This window comes from Cryptomeria japonica, chromosome 6 (assembly GCF_030272615.1).
Source record: "Cryptomeria japonica chromosome 6, Sugi_1.0, whole genome shotgun sequence".
NCBI classification, from domain to species: Eukaryota; Viridiplantae; Streptophyta; class Pinopsida; order Cupressales; family Cupressaceae; genus Cryptomeria; species Cryptomeria japonica.
The window spans coordinates 679544813-679567181 of record NC_081410.1 but is presented as its reverse complement, the minus strand read 5'-3'; the positions used below and the strand labels follow the sequence as shown (position 1 = coordinate 679567181).

Below are 22369 nucleotides of genomic sequence, written 5' to 3'. Positions count from 1 at the left end.
ACAATAAAATGGTTCAAACATGCAAGAAGATCAAACAACTGATACTCTCCTTTACCAATTTATATTACCAAAAGCTTGTAACTAGATTCACACTGAGAAAGGGTAACCATACACCCGCCATATGACTAAAAATCAAATGATGAAATACCTGTCCTAGTTTAACTTCGCCTCTCTTTGGGTTAAAAAGTACATGAATGTTACACACTACCACACGATTCACTGGCTTTCGTTCCTGACCACTGCAAAAATTTACAGTAACATTTGAATATCAGAATACAGCATTTTTCTCAGTACCATTTTTCCATGTTATACTTAATTTAAAACAAGAAGAAAACAAAACAAGTGCAGAAAAACACTAAAAGAAGTAATGGTGGACAGAAAAAGGTAAATTTCCAATAAATCAAGCCCAATATGAGAATGGTTTTGCCAATTAGATTCGCGTTATTAACTGTATCTATATCATTATGTATGGGCAATAGCTGTCAATAATATGGATCAGATCTCTTAAATGTAAATCCACACCGAAGCACCAAACAGCAAGATGGCTAAGGCATTTATTTGTTTTTTGATTTGTTGTACATCTCTCAGGCAGAAGTTTAAAGCAGATCCTGAGATAATTGCCCTTATCTATATTGAGAAATAATCAAGTTGATAAAAAAGGTGTGAGTCATGGAAATGATACTATGAAAAACCTCGAGGAGCCCGAGGTACAATACATGGAAACATCCACAGAAAAATGTATACGTGTGTGGATTGGCAACGTTCAGGTTACTCCTGAGCTTTGTCATGAGACTCAAATATGGATACAATTTTTAAATAAAAATTATTGACATGGAAAGAAATTCCCTTGACTTCCACAAGGGTGCCTCGTACACCAAATTGGCTTCTGGCTTGGCCATGATCTAAAACACAACCTTTACCAAAATGTAATACTTATAATACAATTGTGTGTCTCTATATATAGTAAATAATATACTAAAAAGTAGCCCCCTGCGGGCTAGCGGAGTTGGCTTGAGTCTTGGGTTTGCTCCCCGAGGTCTTGGGTTCGACTCCCTGGCCTGTGAATTATTCTGCCGCACACACTTGGGGGCGAGTGTCCAAACTTGGTTGTTGATGGCCAAGCCAAGGTTCTAGGTTTGAGCGCTGGGCTGAGTCACAGGGATACCCTGAGGATAACAAAAAAAAAATAATATACTAAAAAGTAAAAGATAAATATGAAAAAAAAGAATTAAAAAACATTTTTTTCTTTAGCTTGAAGTGAATGGAACATGATAAAATTGAAAAGTTCAATTTAGGCAAAGCTATTTCAATTATATCTAAAATTTAAAAATGCATATATTTAGCCATTCAAAATACATTTCAATGTACCATAGTCGTTAAATTTATACCAACAGTTTAGCAGTACATATCATGATCATATTGACACTCTACAACATTAAGGCCTTTAGAATCTCCAAAGAACATTAGATCTACATCAACCCCCTTCAGAAGTGCCACTATCAATTCCACTCCCAGCTGCTACTCTATAATTGGTACCTCTGAATAATTACAAGCTCAATTAAAACTTGTTACAAAATAATCAGCTATAATGTATTTTAGAAAATCTGTAAGAACCCCTACCAGGAAATTGATTACCACACTTGCAATTTTTGCAAATGTTGCTTGACAGGCATTTCATCAGACAGTTTGCTTTCAGCTGAATTGGGTTGTGTTATCAATTTGTTTGAAGGAATATTTAAAATTATCATCATAACATCAGATTCCCAATTTCTAAGTATTGATAATACATCCTTTACACAAGATCATTGCAAAGATATAATCAACTGAAATATTTTATAACTTATGAACGTTGCTGTTACAGAATGCAAATCCCAGAAAATTACAACAGCAAAATTATTATCAATGAAATTTCAATATTTAAATTCTCAAATGGCTGACCTGGATCTTTGAATGGTCAACACACCAATCAGCAACCACATCAAATCTTCCTTTGTTCTTCCTTGACCTTATTGCTCACCCCCCTCCCCCCTCCCAAAAAAAACAATTGTACGACAACTTGCATAAATAAATAAAAAAACAAACAACCAGCTGCAATGCTTCCTCTATATGCTGTGCCAACCCTGTTGGCTCTTCCAATTAGCTGCATTGATTTCAAAGAGGTTGGCTTTGAAAATTATGAGCATCCAAATTAATATTACAGCCTTCCTTATATGTTATTATATGGTACGGCTACTTTGATGGGGCTATGAAATACATGGCTAGGTAAAACCAGCTGCTACCAATTATTTTATTATTTTATTTCTTCAATTCCCAGCACACACAGCACAAATCTCTGTCCAAATCCCACTTCACACACACAGCACTTCATAATCTGATCATAAACCATTGCGCACACACCACAATACAAATTAATTATTTGCTTGCAAATTTCATAAATTTGTACCCGGAATACAGAAGCCAGCAAACCTGTGCATTTCAAAGATAAATCAATTTGCTCCACACTATGCAAACCTAAATTAATCTGCACACCTGCAAACCTTGTACAAATTTGTCAAGTGGGTTTTCATCCACAAAACCAATATCCACCTGAGGGTTTGTTGGAAATATTGTCATTGATGTCAAGGGCACTCAGTTGGGAGTGTTAGAAGTTCGTCATTGATGTCAAGAAGGTAAGAAGGCAATGTTATAGACAAGTTTGTCATTGATGTCAAGAGTGGATATATTGTCATTGATGTTAATATGCAGCGATAAGTTTATAAGACCTTTATTTTAGATTCACATTAACGCTCTTTGTTTATTCATTAGAAATGTGTATATATATGTATATGTATATATATATGTATATACATATGTATATAGGTATATGTATATATATGTGTGTGTGTGTGTACATATGTATATATGTGTACACACACACACACGCACACACGTATATAGGTATATGTATATATGTGTGTGTGTGTATACATATGTATATATGTGTATATATATAGACACACACACATATAATGTGTGTGTGTGTATATAACTTAGCAAAGCAAGGTCAACTCAAATTATTCACATGACCTTTGATATTAAATTTTGACACAATTCAGTTCATAACTATTATCAACAACAACTCTCAACCAAAATAAATTTTGTCGATACCTTGGTCTCCTATTATTGACCTGTCTAGCAAACATTTACTTTAAACACTACACGAACAACATTTCTAAACATAATAGTTGAGTGGTGGCTTTAAATCCTGACAATCTAATATTTAGTCCAATTCAAACATTTGGCCCTAGGTAGGCAATCACATATTGTAAGTGCATATGACTGCTATCCCATTTGCATTGGATTGTCCATGCAAGAATAAATAATAACATTGCAAATACCAAAACACGCACATACTGATGAAAGGAAAAAATGTTTTCAAAGTCCCTGAAAATAAATTGTTATATTTGCATTAGCAAGTGTCAGATTTACATAATCATTTGCTTTCTTCATACGTCTAAATCAAAATATATCCATAGAGAAGTGCTTTGTACAAAGGTTAGTATTTTAAAACAGGGGGTGTTTATTACTTAATACCAGAATATGGTTTCAAATCTGTTTACGAATTGCTTCTCAAAATCTATTTTATAAATTCCAATTGGATAGGAACAGTGATGGTTATTACCTGCTTTCCAAATAACTAGCTCCCGCTTGTGCAGTGCCCACATATTTTGACTAGCCAAACGATACCAAAGAATTCATCACAAAGAGTCACTTTTATTTGATTAATGATGAAAAGAATTAAATATCATGAATGAAAAGAAAAGAAAATTTCTTCTCTTGTGCACTACATCATATGATAAATAATAATGCAAAACAAACTATCAAAGTATACCTGTAGAACACAAATTTGTGCAACATTATCCCGAAGACCAAGCTTACTATATTCAATAAATTCTTCATGAAGCAATTCAAATCTGATAATAGAAAGAAAACATGTTATTCATGAATTGTAAATGATAAACACTTTAAAGCGAAGATTTGCATTTAAACACTCTTTAAAAGAAATGCATGTGCTAAACAGATCCTTTTATCAAAGATAACCAACATCTTCCTTTGAAACAAATGATTGTTACTAAACACTCACCTTTTTCTATTTTCATTTTATCAATCTCACATTTGAATGTCACTCAAACATTAGATACATCTGCTACCAATAGAATTCTCCATATGTTAATTCGTTAAAGTTACCAATAGAAGGTCATATAAATAACCAAGCATTTGCCCAAAAAAGGCTCAGCCCCAGATACAAGGTATATGAATATTAAGTGAGGTGATCATTAAAATGCTTGTATTCACATGGGAAAGTTGATCATTAAAATGCCTGTATTCACATGGTAAAATTGAACAGACAAGTATAACCCATAGCATATGTACGCTAAATTTCAAATGAATTAACAAAGAGTTCAAATATTTTAAGCTGAATTGGTATGCTCTATTAGATGTGTGTCACAGCTATTCTAGAAGAAACAATGAAAATAAATGTCTTATGTGAACCTGTAAGCTGGAAATATTACCGTGATGTCCGCCAGAAAATAGCACAACCATCTTTTGCCAAGCCAGTGCGTTCCTTCAATACATAAGAAACCTTAGTTTCTAGATGAACAATATATTCCCAATATATCAAAAAAATTGATTACAATCCCCAATAGCCAACAAGCAGAACGGTAATCATTTAGATCTGTTCTTAAGCTTCAGCAATCCATGACAATAGAAAGAATGCTTCTCAACAAGTAATGATATAAGGTTTTAATCAAGACATTTTACATCACACTATGCAATCCAATCATACCTTCAACCTGATAACAATAGAACAAATAGCATGATCTGCAACAATGATATCAAAACTCTCCATCACAGGTTTTCCAGAAGTAATCTTTGTATCATTTACATGACCCGCACATTGGCAAATAGTCAAGTATGCACTGATTAGCTAATCCTAAAAAATGACTTCCATAAACAGACTGATAGATTGTCATTGTTTGTGAATATACTTTAAACTGAATAGTGAATTCTGTAGGTCAGCCCCATACATACAACCAAATGCATGGCTGCCACTAAAACTTATTAATATGCCAAGAAATATCTTCTTCGCCAATCCCAATCTTGCACTAAGAAGCATACAAAAAATTTGTGAACATTCCTAGATGATACCTTAAATACACCACCATAGCCTCTTTGTCTGAGTTCTAGTAACAGATCCTGGTATTTGTCCACCTCCTGCTGTGGTGAAAAGTTGTCAGTTGTATTTGATAAAATTAACCTTGTTTGTAGAACAAATAGCACGAAACTTGGAAATGATTTCTTCTCTGATGTAAAATCATAAAAATGAGCAGGTTGCAGACACAAGCATCCCCAACTCTCATACAAATAAGCAGAGTAAACCAAGGCTGTCTCACCAACCAAATTTAATTCAAGAAAGTAACTGATAACTACATAAATAAATTCAGTTAACCAATATTGACATGCCTGCAGGCACATGATGTCAGGAGACCACAGGCCCAGCTCCAGTAGTATTCTTTTTTTGCGCCAGTCCCAGTCCAATATATAATGAGGTATGTGTAGGTAAAGTTGTTGCGAGTGATCCCTGACAAGATAGTCAGCAAGAATGTTGTATGATAGTATTGTAAACCGTTCTGCAAAAGTTGCAAAAAAAGTGGTTAGGTTTGCCATAAACGGGAAAAAAACAGGGTTATATAATCCATTTTACTATGTATTTATTATATTTGGGTTTGAAATTATCTGCAAAGATCCATATGCTTAAAAACATTAGACTTCTGTGTGTTTCTAAAGCGGAAAGATTATGAAGAAACATCCCCAAAATGGTCCCTATCATCTTATAATAGATATTTATCAAGGGAAAATATTGCTTACTGTATTGAACAGGAAGAAGTAGGTTGAAAAATTACACAAATAAAAGCAATGGTTGCAGATAGTATATAAAATGATACTAAAGTGATTATTTTTAATCTTCATCGTGAAGAAACAAGCAACTTGTTAATCTGTTATTATTATTTGTATCACAAATCTGCAAAATCCGTAAGCATATTCACAAGGGAAGCACTCAACAATGAGATGGAGAGGAAAACAACAATATGAATTAAGATTTTAAAAAAAAAAGGTAGCCAAATCCCAAATGCATGGAAACACCCATTCTTCCATTAGTCAGATCTTTAAATTGAACTCACAGAACCAAAAGAAGATAGCAGTCCAGAACTTGACCTGTAATAATATTGGATATTTCCATGAATAATTCATCAATGCATATGTTTAAAATAACTGAGCTGTTAACTCTCTATGTATGCAGAAATTGGTGTTTGCTACAGCTTTATGTTGCCATCTACATCGTAACTGATTCCAATGTGCTCATGAGCAAAATACATGACTACACTGCTGAAAATCAGATGTATAAACAGCCTAATCTATTGCATGTGCTTCTCTCTATGTAATTATCACAATCACTGCTCAATTGAACTATATACAATGATGAAACACATGTAGCCATGTTGAAACTATGTCCCTGCCTCTTTGTGAACACGGGAAATATTGAAAGAATGTAAATACCAATGCATCAAAGGCATTCACATAACAAGACACCAATGCTTATACCGGAAAAACCAAATATGAATAAAAGCTCCACCTGTTGAAGAAATGAATACAAACTAGAAGCTCTCTTAAAGCATGGAAGTTCATTAATTCCTTAACTATACAACACTGCAAACTACTACTACTTTGTTCATTCTTCTCCCTGCCTAGAAGACCTATACATTCTTGATGAGTTGATCAGAATAAACAGACTATTCTACATCCACACCATCGATTCTTGATTAATCAACTATGGATCTATTACATTAAATAATTGATAACAGTGGTTTGTTTCAGTTCTAGTCTTCCCCTTAGACATGTCATGGGAATATAGAATGAACTTTTCAGGTTAGGTGTAATCCCTGCTGCCATCTCCCTAGAAGGCCAAGGACCATAGAAAGATGATGGCTCCTTCACTAAAGAAGCATATAGGAAAAGTATACATACAGATCCTGATCTTTGTATTATATCTCAGCACAATCCAACAAAGCAGGCAATATCCTCAAGACCCTCATCATAAGGGCTTTCAGGATTTTTTATGATAAGCACTTGGAGAAAGAAATTGGACATCTAGTCAAGTTCTTTAAGAAAAACCTAAGTTGCTGATTCAGGTATGGGTGCAAATATGAGAACCGGAACCCAGTACAGCAGTATGGCAAAAAAAATTTCCCTTGGGTGCAGGTACAAAAATATATATGTATATATGTTCAAAATTATAAATTATAAGAACTATGATACTCAAAAAATTTAAATCCCTAATTCCCAACAAATAGAATATTTAAATATCTCATAATATCATATTCAGAATTCACAAAAATGATAATACTCAAGTCTCAAAACATCATTACAAAATGAAAATTACAATTACAATCGATATTTAATATTCATTTTCTTCTTCATCAAAAGCATCAAGGTGAACATGTAGTTCAACTTCATTGGAACCACAATCCATTGGATTGCCACTCCTACTAGCTATGTAAAGTGCGAAAGTTGTGCAACTATAGCATCTAAATCAGCACACTCAAGGGCTAAATCCCAATTCTTTGTCACACCCTCATTGTGTTCAAGTTTCTTATGTGACAAGAGACGAAGATTGGCGTGTACGTAGACCAAATCCTCTACTTTTTTTGCAACCAAATGGTTGCCCTTGACAAAATGGATTAAAGAGCATGCACTCCAATTCCACTCAGCCAAAGAAGAACTTGCAACCTATTGAGTCTACATACAACATTTAGTATTTAATTTTATAATTCAAGAATCAAAACTTAAAACATAAATTATAAAAAAAATATATTTTAATATAATTTATAGTATGATAGCATCGAATAAAAAATGAGAGAAATAAAAAATAAAAAAATGCATACTTGGGAGAGAATTTTAATTGCAAAAGGCTGCATGAAAATGGAGCCCTAACCACGTAGATACCACCACTCATCAACACTTATCCTACATTTGTCATGAAGAGTGGAAGCATCATAATTTTTTGAAGCTGTGAATCGGCCAAACTCGCTCAAGAAAATACTTTGGATTTCTTCATTTGTATATATATCTTTCTAAATTCAGCCTTCTAGCCAGCAGCAACCTCCCCAGCTCTGTATGGTGCCACCCTCCTCAACAATGAATGCCTCTTTGCTATAGTACTATGGCAATAAAGCAAATTCTAAGAGATGTAAGGGGGTGGTCATCTTGTTCCAAGGGTCAACAATAACTTTTGCACAATTTTGAAAAATGTTTCCATTGGATCATGTTCCTTGGCCTCTATTATTGCTCTTATTTTCTTCACCGTGGAGTCCATGTTGTAATGTCCCTACTAGTTAGAGATCACTGTCCTGCAAAATAAACTGTTAGAATGCAACAAATATATATATATATATAGCTAATCTAATTTGCAATTAACTTCAATTACTTAATTAAAACTAGTCTCAATTCTTATTAATAAAAAGGATACGATTGCAGTACTGGGACATGTCTTTAGGCGGTTGTAATGCCCACCTTCTTGGAACCCATCATGGTTCCAAGCCTTACCAGGAAATCAATGGATAATTCAATTCCTGTCTTGGATGTAACATCTTACATCCAAGCCTACCAAGGAAGATCATCATATATGATCAATTCCTTGCTACCAAAGAGGACCGGCCAGATCGTCTCTTCTTGGGTGAACCTTTGACACCCAAGCCCTAGCATATATGCATATAAATACTAAGTATATACTGCCTACCAGGGATTATCAAAATCCCTGAATTAGGCTAGGGGGAATTCTCCCATTAGCCTCCATCACATAGCCAAATTATTGTCATTCATTAATATCCAACATTTCATAACCATTTATATTTTCATTATCATTTAAATTATAATTTATGTCTGCCATTACCTACTTCTTTATTCCTATTATCGATTCTACATGAACAAGTAGATTGCAAATATATACACCTATATATAAATGTGTGGATACACACCTATACACATATTTATATATCTGTATGAGACAACATTATAATAACAATATAATTCTGTAACATACAACATAATAATAATAATATAATTATGTAAAATAGATTGGAGACATACTCTATATGACCGATCTTACCAAAAGAATATAGGCATATATATGTGTGTGTGTGGCACACACGTCCACACACATATACGTACTTGCGGCGTCAATGTTATCCTCTTACTTCCCCTACCGCCTCTACTGACGCAGCTGTCGTTCCACACTTTTCCATTCCCTCCGTGTGTCTCCCTTGCGCTGCGGGTTGTCTTTAATACCTGTGGAAGGGAAGGGTTGCGTCCCACCATGAGGTCCCTTCCGTGGGAAGGGGTGTGACAGTGGTCGCAGCCCAAGCTACGACTCCCGTCCCACCACTTCCCGCGGGGGGTAACCGTGGCGTGACTCTTCCCCCTTAATGCCTCGATCTTTTTTTAATAATTAACATTTAAACTTTAACTTAGATCATAAAATGAACTTAGCTTATTTAATATCTTAATTTAATAATTAGAATTACTTCCTTATTTAATAATTTAATTCTTCATCATCTAATATATTAAATATACTAACCTTATTTAATATATTATCATTATTAATCATTTATTTCCTAATTTATTATTAATAAATATTAAATAAAAAATAGTATTTAATAAGTAGATAAATTTCAAATAAGCATTTCAACAATAATTATTATATTAATAGTAATAATAATTGTTTCATTTAGGATATATATAACGATCAAGACAGGACATGACACATGCCATCACAAATTTCACCCAAACATGAGCAATTAGTATCAGCATACCTAAACATACTCATGATGGCCTCAGTGAAATTCAAAACATATTCCACACAAACCACCACTCATCATCTAGGATAAATGCTTTTGCTTTCTAAACTCTTTTAGGGCTTGACTGCTTCCATACACTCCACAAAATGTTGATGACCATAGAACTCAAAGCCTCTAGCACCTTCACAAGTCATTTTAAGATGATTGCATCAGATGCAAATCGTGTTTCGACAATCTAGCAAGGTATAAAAAAATACACATCACGTATCAACAATAAAAAATAAAATTTGAATTACCTTCATAACTCCAACTTAGAGAAGGCCATGCATATGGCTTGTGAAAATGATGTCTGGTCACAAATATTTGAATTTCCTCGACCTCCCCATAGACTAGTTTGACCATTCAATTTGTGTGCCAATATTTGGCAATATTAAATTGAATGAGTGGACTACATATTGTGTCCAAAAAATGTGACTACATGTAGAATTCACTATAGACCTGTTGATGTGTATTTTGTACATGACCAAACACAGAATAAAATACCCAAAGGTACCTTATCCTCTCTTGAGCAAAGTTTCCCGACTGCTGAAGATCTCGCCGAAGGATCAGTCAAGGCAACTCCAAGGTTCTTGTATGTAAGTTCTCTACTCGTGGATAAGCTCTTTGTGGTATGATGTGATTTTGTTGTAATCACAAGGGGACTTACACTTGATGACTAAACGTCTGATTCGCTTCGAATATTATTGGAACACAGGATTTCACTAGTCTAGATTTTGAAAAAAGGAAAAAAGGATGAGGGCAAGGGAAGGATCTAATTCTGACACTAAGAATGTAGGAGCAATGAATGACCTTTGATGAAATTCTAACTAAGTCTTGTTTTGACATCCCAGGACCATCTCCACAAGGTTAGTGCGATCTTCAGAGGAAAGCTTTATGATGTTCAGATCATCGCTAAAGGTATAGACACCATCAGGTTGATGCATATTAGTGAAGAAGCGACAATTGAAGTTAGGCTTAAGTTGAATGATTCCAGTTGACTACACAAGGCAAGTCTGCAATCAACAAACTGCTAGTAATATGGATATACGAATTTCACCATCAATCAAACACATTTCTTCCACTCATCTAATAACATGAAATCAAATATGAGAAGTATAGAGACCATGCAAATTGTTGAATCGACCCATAGATTTCACCATTTCTTCAATGAAGTTTTATAAGTTTTTTACAACAACATCTTGGCAACAATCTTTGCCTTCTCTTTCTATTCTACTTTAATTGCTATTCTATCAACTGACTATTCACTATTTCTAACTATTCACCTTCTAACTACTGACTAACTATTACCCTCTTAACTATTAGCCTTTTCAAATGAGGAGCCAAGGCTTATATAGCGCTCTCAATACAATTCAATGGCTCAGATCAATTTGAGATCAATGGCCAAGATTTTACAATGAAAACCCTAATTAGGGTTTGTTACAAAAAACTCAATTCTGACCAATGAAATAATTGCATTATTTGGACACATGTCTTCTTTAGAATATTTGACCAATGGATAACCAGGGTAGGTACATAGAAGTTAGTGCCATATTTGATGAGTCGGGTGCATTGAATCTGGACACGCTGAGGCGGACCAATCCGACTAGAGGAGTGATGACTGGGATGCCACCTTGTCTGACACTTGTTCAATTCAATGATGCTGAGAAGATAAATTTAATTAACTCTTTTGAAACTATCTGCTTCTCCAACGGACCCTTGCTTTTACCTCCTTTGTCTTTGATGTGCAGGATGGATGGTGTACCTTTCCTTGGAATGTTGGACTGGAGATGTCACCCTTTGATGATGCTAGACTAGAGAAGGTCATCCTTGTTGATGCTAGACTGGAGAAGGTCATCCTTGTCCCGACCTGATCTTCTTTCATCTGCAAACCAAAAGATGATTAAGGACACATGATAAATTCATTTCAACATAGCATTTTCCACTTAAATCATCAACAAAAGATATTAAAATGAAGCTCGCTCAAGATTATCCCCAGGGATAGGCCCTATAAGAATTTCGCCCTGGACCCTCTGGAAGGGTCAGGAGCGAATTTTGCATTCCTAGCTCAAATTGTTCTCACTTTGCAACCATACTTGCTTAGATACATGCCCAAGGACGCCCTCATTCTCAACCAACACCAATCTTGATGCAAATTTGGGGCAAAAGAGAGGTTTTTGAGAATTTCGCTCTGGACCCTTTGGAAGGGTCAGGAGCGAAATTCATTCCTAGCTTGTCTTCCCTCACTCAATTCCACTCTTCTCACTTTGTCTCCCCTTGATTCCCTCATTTGGATCCATCCGTCAATTTTGACCACATTTGCTTGATCCCCAAAAGGCCTGAAAGGGAAAATTCGCTCAAAATCAAGGCCAAGGACAGGACCTATCTAAGATTTCGTCCTAGACCATCTGGAAGGGTCACGAGCGAAATCCTTGTCCTAGCCTAAAATTCACATTCTTGGTGGTCAAAAATCATTCAAGGGCAATCCTAAGAGTTTTCCTCACCTTGGTCTAGGCATGGCTTGGCACAAATTTGAGAGAAATAGGTGGATTTTAGGATTTTCGCTTTGGACCCTTGGGAAGGGTCAGGAGCGAAAATCTTGTTTTGAGCTCATTCCTCCATCATTTCAACTTGAATCCACCTCACAAGGCAAGAAAACACTTCTCCTCTCTCATCCAACCCAAGTTTGACTTGATTTTGCAAGGAAAAATAGGTGATTAAAGAATTTTCGCCCTGGACCCTTTGGAAGGGTCAGGAGCGATTTTCATCATTTGGCTCAATTCCTTCAAACTTGATAATTATTGACCATTCAAGGACATGCCTACGGACACCTCTAATCTTGACCCACACTAGACTTGGCATAACACTAGACTTGGCATAAATTTGAGGGAAAAGATAGGTTTAGCACAATTTCGCTCTGGACCCTTTGGAAGGGTCAGGAGCGATTTTCCTTTTCTAGCCCAAAATCATCATTCTTTCCATCCCAATCTTCTTTGCAAGGTGAAATTTCATCTCTTTTTCGCCTAAGGAACAAGGTTTTAAGCCCTAGCAAGGTTGAAAATATAGGTTTGCAAGGAATTTCGCCCTGGACCCTTTGGAAGGGTCAGGAGCGAAATTTCTTTTCTTGGCCAAAACCCTCATTCTCCAACGCTTTCAAACATCCCCAAGGATTTCAATATGCCCATTCTCTCTTTCAACATGCCTTGGACATCAAAATTGGGTCAAACAAGGAAGGAAATGCATCTTAGGTAGATTTTCGCTCTGGACCCTTTGGAAGGGTCAAGAGCGAAAATCTCATTCTAGGCTTGATATTTCATCTTTTATTGCTTTCCATCATTTCTCAAGGCAAGAATATGTCTATCCCTCCTCCATCATGCCTTGGACACTAAGAACTTGGCCTAACAAGGAAGACAATGAGGTCCATGAAGATTTTCGCTCTGGACCCTTTGGAAGGGTCAGGAGCGAAAATCATGTTTTGAGCTTGATTTTTCATTTCTCCAACTCCAAACCACCTCAAGAGGCAAAGACATGCTATCTCACTTCCATCCACGCCATAAAAACCAAGGACTTGACCTCCTCCAAGGAAAAATAGGTGTTTCTAGGAATTTCGCTCTAGACCCTTTGGAAGGGTCAAGAGCGAAATTCACTATTTGGCTCAAAATCCTTCACTTTTCAATGCTTTCAAACATTTCCAATGGCAAAAGATGTCCATCCTTCCTTTCAAGATGCCTTGCAAATCCAAACTTTGGTCAATCTAGGGAGGAAATGAGCCTTAGGAGGATCTTCGCTTTGGACCCTTTGGAAGGGTCAGGAGCGAAAATCTTAGTTTAGGCTTGATCACTCACTTTTCAAACTTCAAACCACCTCAAGAAGCAAACTTAGATCATTTTTCCACCTAAGGAACAAGGATTGATGCCCAAATCAAGTAGCAAATCAGGTTTATAGTGAATTTCGCTCTAGACCCTTTGGAAGGGTCAGGAGCGAAATTCTCTTTTAGGCTAAAATCTTGATCTTCCAAAGCATGCCACTCCCTCTCAGGGCAAGAACATACTAATTCCTTCTCCATCATGCCAAAGCTTAGCCAAAATAAGGAAGAAAATAAGAGCTACAAAGATTTTCGCTCTGGACCCTTTGGAAGGGTCAGGAGCGAAAATCATGTTTTGACCTTGATTCTTGACTTTTCCAACTCTCATCCTCTTTGGGAGGCAAACATAGATCCCTCTCCTTTCATTTCCACCTTGGTCCTGACTCTGGCTAAAGGAAAAATGAGTGTTTTCAAGAATTTCGCTCTGGACCCTTTGGAAGGCTCAAGAGCGAAATTCCTAATCTTGGCCAAAATCCTTCACATTTTCACATCCCATCACCTCAAAACTAGAACATTGGTCTAAACAAGGGAGAAAATGAGGTTTTCAAGAATTTCGCTCTGGACCCTTTGGAAGGGTCAGGAGCGAAATTCCTACTTTACGCTAATTTCCATCATTTTGTCACCTCAAATCTCCTCTCAAAGACAAATGTGCATCAAAACCTTCCCATCACACCCCAGAAGTTAACAAACTTGGTCATATCAAAGAGCAAAGTGGAGAAAAATGAATTTCGCTCTGGACCCTTTGGAAGGGTCAAGAGCAAAAATCATCCTTGGGCTCAAATCCTGACTTCATTTTCACATTTCCTCATTCAAACAAGCGTTTTTACCTTCATTCAAGCCTAAGAATAGGTTAGTTCTAGGTTGTGGTCATGTCTTATGGAGAATTTTGCTCTAGACCCTTTGGGAGGGTCAGGAGCGAAATGCACTTTGGACCCTTTGGAAGGGTCAAGAGCGAAATTTGACATTTTGGTTTCTCCGTCGAGATCATTTTATGGAATATAACATTTAAGTATAAGTTATATTCCATATATACTGTCAGGATGTTTGAGAGTGGTTTCGGACCTCCAAGAGTTATATTGCAAAATCTAGTTTTTGGAGGATTCTTCAGTTTTCCAGACAGTCAAATTTCAGGATTAGGACATTCCAGACAGCCAAATTTCAGGATCAGGACATTCCAGACTTAGCCATATTTCAGGATTAGGACATTCCAGACAACCAAATTTCAAGGCATTTGAAGATCGGGATGACATTCCAAACTTCACCACTCACCAACTTGACCAAGCTTGGACCTTCAAGAATGATATTCACTCACCAAGCAAGACACAATTAGCAACAAGATCGAAACCAGGCCCTAAGGAAGACTTTCAAAGAAACCCTAATTTTGGGGCCCCAAAGACTCAACCTAGCTCAAGCAGAGCCTGCTATCCAGGTGATCCCCCTGGCGGCACTCGAAAAGCAAAGGCTAACAGACAAAACCCTTAAACCTAGAAAGCAAAACCCCACAAAGCGAAAAAAAGTAGGGGTTCCCATTTGCAATGGGGCGATGTGTGAATACGTCATAACAAGACCTAGCAGCCCTACAATTTTCAGAGTTGTATGTTATGACTTGGACAACATTTTCAAGCCCTACCATGTCAATAGATTCTATGAGGATATTGACCATGAAATTTGCATCTTTTACTTGCCCCTCACAATCCATTGCCTTCAAAAACATCACCCCTTTAGGGGACACCACTATAACATTGATCAATGGTCTATTTTTGCAATCTTTCCATCCATCAAAAATAATGGACACACCTGTTTCAGGCCATGTTCCTTGAACACTCCCAATGATGTCTCTACTAAAACTTTCTCAATTGTCAAAAAGGTAGTTCACACCTTTTCATACCCGAGACTAACATAATCAAAAGGTGTATTGCAAAGGGTATTCACCATACCCCACCAATAAGATGAACTAACAATATTGAAAGGAAGCCCATTGCCATAAACGCAACAAGCAATGCTCTAATCCGCAACCTCTCTAATTTCATTTTTGAAGGCCTTGTCCAATGGGCCTTTTTTATATGAAACTAAAACATTCTCTTCTTCAAAAGATGGTGGCATTGGCATGAAAGGATGTGGGTCAGCTAGTTGTGTGAAGCCACTAGGAGATTTTTGTGAGCTTTTCTTGGAAAGACAATGTGCAAGATTCTTTGATTTGTTACTTCTCATGTTGGCATCCTCTTGTTCTTTAATTGAAGCCAATATTAGATCTTACAGCAACCATTTTTATTTGGCCCCTTACAAGCTTTTATTCCTTGTAAATAGATGGCACATAAGTGAACTTTCACTCGAAAATATAAGCTTGTATATGTAATGTCCCTACTTTGAGATATAATTTAATTATAAATTATAATAATAATATTAAAATACAAACGAATAAATATAAAAAATTAAATTAAAATATAAAAGAATATAATTAGACATAATTAAAATTTGATTAAAGTTAATGAATGGTCAAAAGGCATGAAATGATAAGTTGTGACTTCCTCAAACGTGAGATATAAAAGGGAGAAGAGAAACTCATTTGAGGGGAGGAGAATTTGGAAAATGAGAAGTGCAGATCTGATTTAAATAAGAAATGCAGATCTGATTGTGGAAGGTTGTGTCCCTTCAAAGGGCAGAAAGAGTGAAGAGTTGTACTCTTTCAAAGGGTGCTAATGGTGAAAGGGTGTGTCTCTTGCCAAAGGACATACATGATGAAGGGGTGTGACCTCTCCCTCACATTGAGAGATATAAAGGGAAGGAATCAAAAGCATCTAGTAACATCACCATGGATCAGATCAGATCGGAACTGTTATTAAGTTACAGGCAGTAACATCTTTGTTCTTGGTGGTATGCATGGGAATGTGTGTAATAAGTATGCTTAATATATGAAGCCCGATAATGTTCTTATGCAGAATTAATAGTAATATTAATATGGACTGCAATATGTATGACAGTCATACTTAATTTCATATATATTCATAATACATAAGAAATTAGCATACTTATAGTCTAAATCATGTTATTGCTGTCAGTATTTAAGAAGATTAGAATGAGATGTTCCAAAGAGGGGCAGTCTAAATCCAAGCAATAGGTTAAGTCCCAAGACCCATAAGCCTTGAGGGTGTAGACCCAAGATAGGTAAGGGCTTGGATCTGTAAACTTTGAGGAAACCTATTGTATTTGGTCTCTAAGCGCTTTGGTAACATACATAGACCCTTCTCCCTTAAAATTGAAGTAGTAGCAGGGTCTGATAACTATATTAAGAACCTAAGTCACAGAGTTTGCCAAACTTCTGGCTTGGGGTTCGCAATTCAGCGAATCCATAAACACTTCAAAAAAATCGTTAAAAAATGCCTAAAGTTCGTAGGGCTTCCACGTCACTATCCCAGTTTTCAAAACATATTTTTTTCGGGCGCTTTTTAGGGTTTACGACATTTTTTTTTATAAATATAATGTCGATTTCGTCTTAAAAATGTATAAGTTCGCGGAGTAGGGTTTTCGACATTTGTTGTTCATGTTTCCGCCTTTGTGTTCTCCATTCATGCTGTGTTTGTGTGTTCACCATTCGTGCTGTGTCCGCGCCTGCGTTTCGCGTCATGTCCGCGCCTGCGTGTTCGCGCCGTGTTCACCCGTCTTCGTGCCACTAGAACTCCCAACCCAAGTCGCCCGACTTGCCCAGGTAAGCCATTATTTCGTCTGCCAGGGTTTTCGACATTTGTTGTTCGTGTTTCCGCCTTTGTGTTCTCCATTCACGCTGTGTTTGTGTGTTCACCATTCGCGCTGTGTCCGCGCCAGCGTTTCGTGTCATGTCCACGCCTGCGTGTTCGCGCCGTGTTCACCTGTCTTCGTGCCACTAGAACTCCCAACCCAAGTCGCCCGACTTGCCTAGGTAAGCCATTATTTCGTCTGCCATTTTTATTTCATCCACAGTTTTTATTTCGTCTGCGATTTTTATTTTTCGATAAGATTTTATGTTTTATATAAAAGATTGCAAAATATCTTATATAAATGTTTTATATAAAGATTTGATATTCAAATATTAGTTTTATATAAATGTTTTACTAATTTTGTTCAACTTTATAGAATATCTTAATATCAATCTATTTAATAAAACATAATAGTTATGCAATCTTTTCATTTTGTAGAATATTTGTTGGATATATTTATTAGATATTAAGATATTCTGCGATCTTTTATATAGATGTTTTTTATATTTTTATGTTTTATTAGATATTAAGATAAATTTTATATTTTATAATAATTTATATTTTGGATAAATTTTATGTTCTCTAATTTATATTTTAAAGAGATGTTTTTATATTTTATATTTTATGTTTTATGTTTTACATAAAAAGATAAAACATGTTTTAGAAGATATTTTTCAGATTTAATAATAAAAATTGATATATTTTTGTTTTATGCTTATTGAAATATAATTTAATATTACTTTTCCTTTTTAAAGTCAAAAGTAAAAAATTCATATATTTAGTTTTGATTTTTTTTAAATAGAATGTAAATAATTTAAATACTAAATATTGTTTTTCTTTTGAAACATTACAGATTGTAATAAAATGCCTCCTAAAAAATCAGATTCTCTAGTATGGAAATATGTGACACGTGATGGTAATGAACTCTTTTGTAAGGGATGTAAGAAACCTTTCAAAGGAAGTTTAACAAAGGCAAGAGACCACTTACTTGGAATCAGTGGGAGTGCAGGAGGAGGTGTTACAGCATGCCCAAAAGTGACTGCAGAAATGAGAGCTAGCTGGTTTAGAAAGAGAGCAGTCCTCTTCGATTGCAGGAATGCTCAAGACGACACAATAAAAACAAAGAATTCAAGAGGATGTGTCCAGGTTCACATCTATCTCTTCCTCTTCCAGTTTACCCAATGCCTCTTCCAGTTTACCCAAGGCCACAGGTGCATCAGGAGGAAGTGGAACATTGAAAAGCTTTTGGAAACCGGTAGAGAAACAACAAGTGGATGATGCGTTGGCTGATTTGTTTTATACACGTGCCATTCCATTCAACGTGGCAAGAAATCCTCATTTCCATAATGCAATTCAAAAAGTTGCAGAGCTTGGCAAAGGGTACACACCTCCAACTTCAGAGGCTTTCAAAAAAACTCTTTTAGAGAGGTCAAAAGATAGAGTGATAGAAAAGTTAGCTGAGGTCAAAGCTTCTTGGAAAGTAACAGGTTGCACCATATTGAGTGATGGGTGGTCAGATATATGTCAAAGGCCATTGATTAATGTTTTAGTAGCTTGCCATCTCTTCCTCTTCCAGTTTACCCAATGCCTCTTCCAGTTTACCCAAGGCCACAGGTGCATCAGGAGGAAGTGGAACATTGAAAAGCTTTTGGAAACCGGTAGAGAAACAACAAGTGGATGATGCGTTGGCTGATTTGTTTTATACAAGTGCCATTCCATTCAACGTGGCAAGAAATCCTCATTTCCGTAATGCAATTCAAAAAGTTGCAGAGCTTGGCAAAGGGTACACACCTCCAACTTCAGAGGCTTTCAAAAAAACTCTTTTAGAGAGGTCAAAAGATAGAGTGATAGAAAAGTTAGCTGAGGTCAAAGCTTCTTGGAAAGTAACAGGTTGCACCATATTGAGTGATGGGTGGTCAGATATATGTCAAAGGCCATTGATTAATGTTTTAGTAGCTTGCCCTGAAGGTGTTATCTTCTTGAAAGTGATTGACACCATGAACCAGAAAAAAACTGTTGGCGGCATTATTGTACACGGGAATAACATTAGTTAATTATGTGTAGTTGTTTTGGTTAGTTGGCAACCGAGGGGTGGAAGTTGAGGTGCGACGGTTGGCGCTCGCACCCCCTCGGTACCCTTTTATACTCCGGAATGTAACTTGTAAAACACACTTATTGATGAATAGAAGATCTGATACACTTTGTCTGATTTTTACGGCATTATTCTGCGTTATGTCCTTTATGTCTTAAGTTATTCACCCGAGAGGGCAAACATTTGGCGCCGTTGCCTAGACGAACTCGGGAACGGAAGACACGGATGGCACACAGACACAATGGGCCTACCCGTTGGTGAAGTAAACCCGGAGGCCGACGACGCGCGGACAGAACTTTATACAGGAGAAGACACGACAACGCGAGAATTTTCAATTTTGCTCCAGGTAGCCATTCAGACATACGTTCGACGAGAAGCGGCGGAGGCAGAAATCCCACCAAGTGTTGTGTGGACAGCGCTGGAGGTTAGCCCGGCAGTAAACTGGTCGATGAACCACCTCCCCCGGTTGCTTGCACAGGCATCGCTGGCACAACAGGCCCGCCTGGAGGAGATTGGAGATTGCCCAGGAAGAGCGACGACAACAAATCCTGCAACGCTACGAAGAGAACAGCTGACAGGACACGAACAGAGATGGCGCCAGGCCAGGAGGGAATTGAACTGTGAACTTCTTATTTTCAAATAAAACTGTCATTGACACGAGTTGTACTTGAGCAGATGAATTAATAAAGACATGTTTTGATTTAAGAATTGAGAGTTATGGAAATGTGCGACAATTAATGCCAAACCTATTGAATAAAGATAGAAATAGAAAACCAGAAACGAACGAGTGGGAGGCCGCGTAGAGGGCTTTGATTCTGGAGCAGCAAGTAGAACGTAGACGGAGGCTAAGGCAGCTTGCCGAAGGACGACCTACCGAAGGGGGGCCCGAGGGGAACCAAGGAGGTGTCACGGAAGGTGCAGAGGCCGACAGAAATTTCTATGCGTCGCCAAATCATCGTAGGACATGGAGCCACGAAGAATTTTTAGAAGAAACAAGGTTACGGCGAAATCTAGTCGAGGAGACTCGGGATCAATTTAGGAACTTATCCCTCACGCCACGGAGTGAAGATCACCAACGAGAAGCAGGAGTAGGAGCATGTCAGAACGAAGGGGAGGGCAACGGTACGGGTGTAGGTGCCACACGCGACAGGCAAAACACCGTACCTCCAGGACACACCACCAACACTACCGGAGGTAGCAGCGCAGGGCCACAGACACAGACATAGACACAACCGCCTCCAGGAAGACGACCAGGGATGGCGAGCAAACAAAAGTTACCAAAGTTCACAGGGGACGGCAAGGAAGACCCCTTACGGCACTGCCGTACATGTGAGACCATTTGGTCCGCCAACGGAGTAACAGACCACGATGACTGGGTACAGCAGTTCCCAGCCACGTTACGAGAAGTCGCCATAGATTGGTACTCCGATGTAGATAAGCAAAAAATGGCCACATGGGCTACCCTACAGAAGGAATTCACGGAGGAGTTCCGGTTGCTTCGTGATGACAACGAAATTGTAACAGAGATATATAGTACCAAGCAAGGTACTAAGGAGACAGTACGGGCATACAGTCGGAGGCTGAAAGAACTCTTGGGTAAAATGGAGAGCCAGCCGGCTGAGGGCTTAAAAAAACGATGGTTTGTGTAAGGATTGAAATCCTCCCTACGAAAAAAAATGAAGATTGTACCCCCAACGTCATATGACGACGCCTATAACAGGGCAATGGATCTGGAAAGCGAGTACAAAACATCAAGAAAGAAGAAAAGTAATAGATATTCATCTGACGATGATGAAGATTCTGACGGAGAGAGCAGTAGCAGTAGCGAATCGGGTAAAAAGGTACATGCGCTCCAGAAGGACATGGAACGAATGCTGAGAGAATTCAAGGCCATGAAAGGGAGTACAAGTAAGACGGAAGAAACTGAAGTATGGTGTATAGACTGCAGGAGTGATGGACACACAAAGGGTACTTGTCCGAAGAAGGCATTCTGTGAGATTTGCCAAACGATGGGACACTCCACCAAGGAGTGCCCATACAATATGAAAACCCGAAGCCCGAACCAGGTGTTGTTCACAGAGCAAGCCACAACATCCGCACCAGCGGGTACGGGCCAGCAGACTAACACAACGACATCATCTGGAGGATACCGGGACAATAGACGCGGCGACGGAAGAAACAATAACAATAACAACAACAAAAACCGGATCCAGTACGATGCCAAGGGCCGGCCGATGATTCAATGTAGGGCCTGCAATCAGTGGGGACACTTCGCCCGCGATTGTACGAAGGAAGCCAACACTCAGCACCTTTGCCGATGGTGCGGGCCAGGCGACCACGAGGACGCAAATTGCCCGAAACCTAGTGTACACCTTCTAAACATAGAACCTACGAAGGCAGAAGTATTGGCAATCACAAGGGCGCAGGCTAAAAAGATTGCCTACCCAAATCCCCACACAGAGACCGAGAGAGTACGAGAGGCCAGAGACGAGATCACAAAAGAAATGGCCGCACAAGGACAAAACAGTCACCAGACAACAAGTCCACCACGGACGAAGGGAGAAGAGGAAATCTTACGGCAAATCTTGCAGGTAGAGGTACCGGTGAAAATTCAAGACCTCCTGGAGAGTATGCCGCAGCTAAAAACGGCTATTTTAAACTCTGTACCCCCACAAGTAAAAACGAAGGAGGTCGTGCGCCCCACAACCAACCCTGCGTTTAGGGAGGTCGCGAGCCCCGCGGTCGA

At 37.9% G+C, this 22369-nt stretch overlaps 1 protein-coding gene across 2 annotated transcripts in view; it reads right to left on the bottom strand.

Moving 5' to 3' along the window:
- Positions 1–22369, bottom strand: part of LOC131069246 (carbon catabolite repressor protein 4 homolog 6) — a 161792-nt gene that overhangs the window by 116922 nt on the left and 22501 nt on the right. For both annotated transcript variants that reach the window (XM_058004609.2, XM_058004610.2), the window contains exons 3-8: positions 5506–5672; positions 5191–5256; positions 4554–4606; positions 3872–3953; positions 3662–3711; positions 149–239 (exon numbers count right to left, since the gene is read on the bottom strand). In XM_058004609.2, coding sequence (XP_057860592.2) covers positions 149–239; positions 3662–3711; positions 3872–3953; positions 4554–4606; positions 5191–5256; positions 5506–5672 — 509 coding nt within the window. The remainder of the gene's footprint in view (positions 1–148; positions 240–3661; positions 3712–3871; positions 3954–4553; positions 4607–5190; positions 5257–5505; positions 5673–22369) is intronic.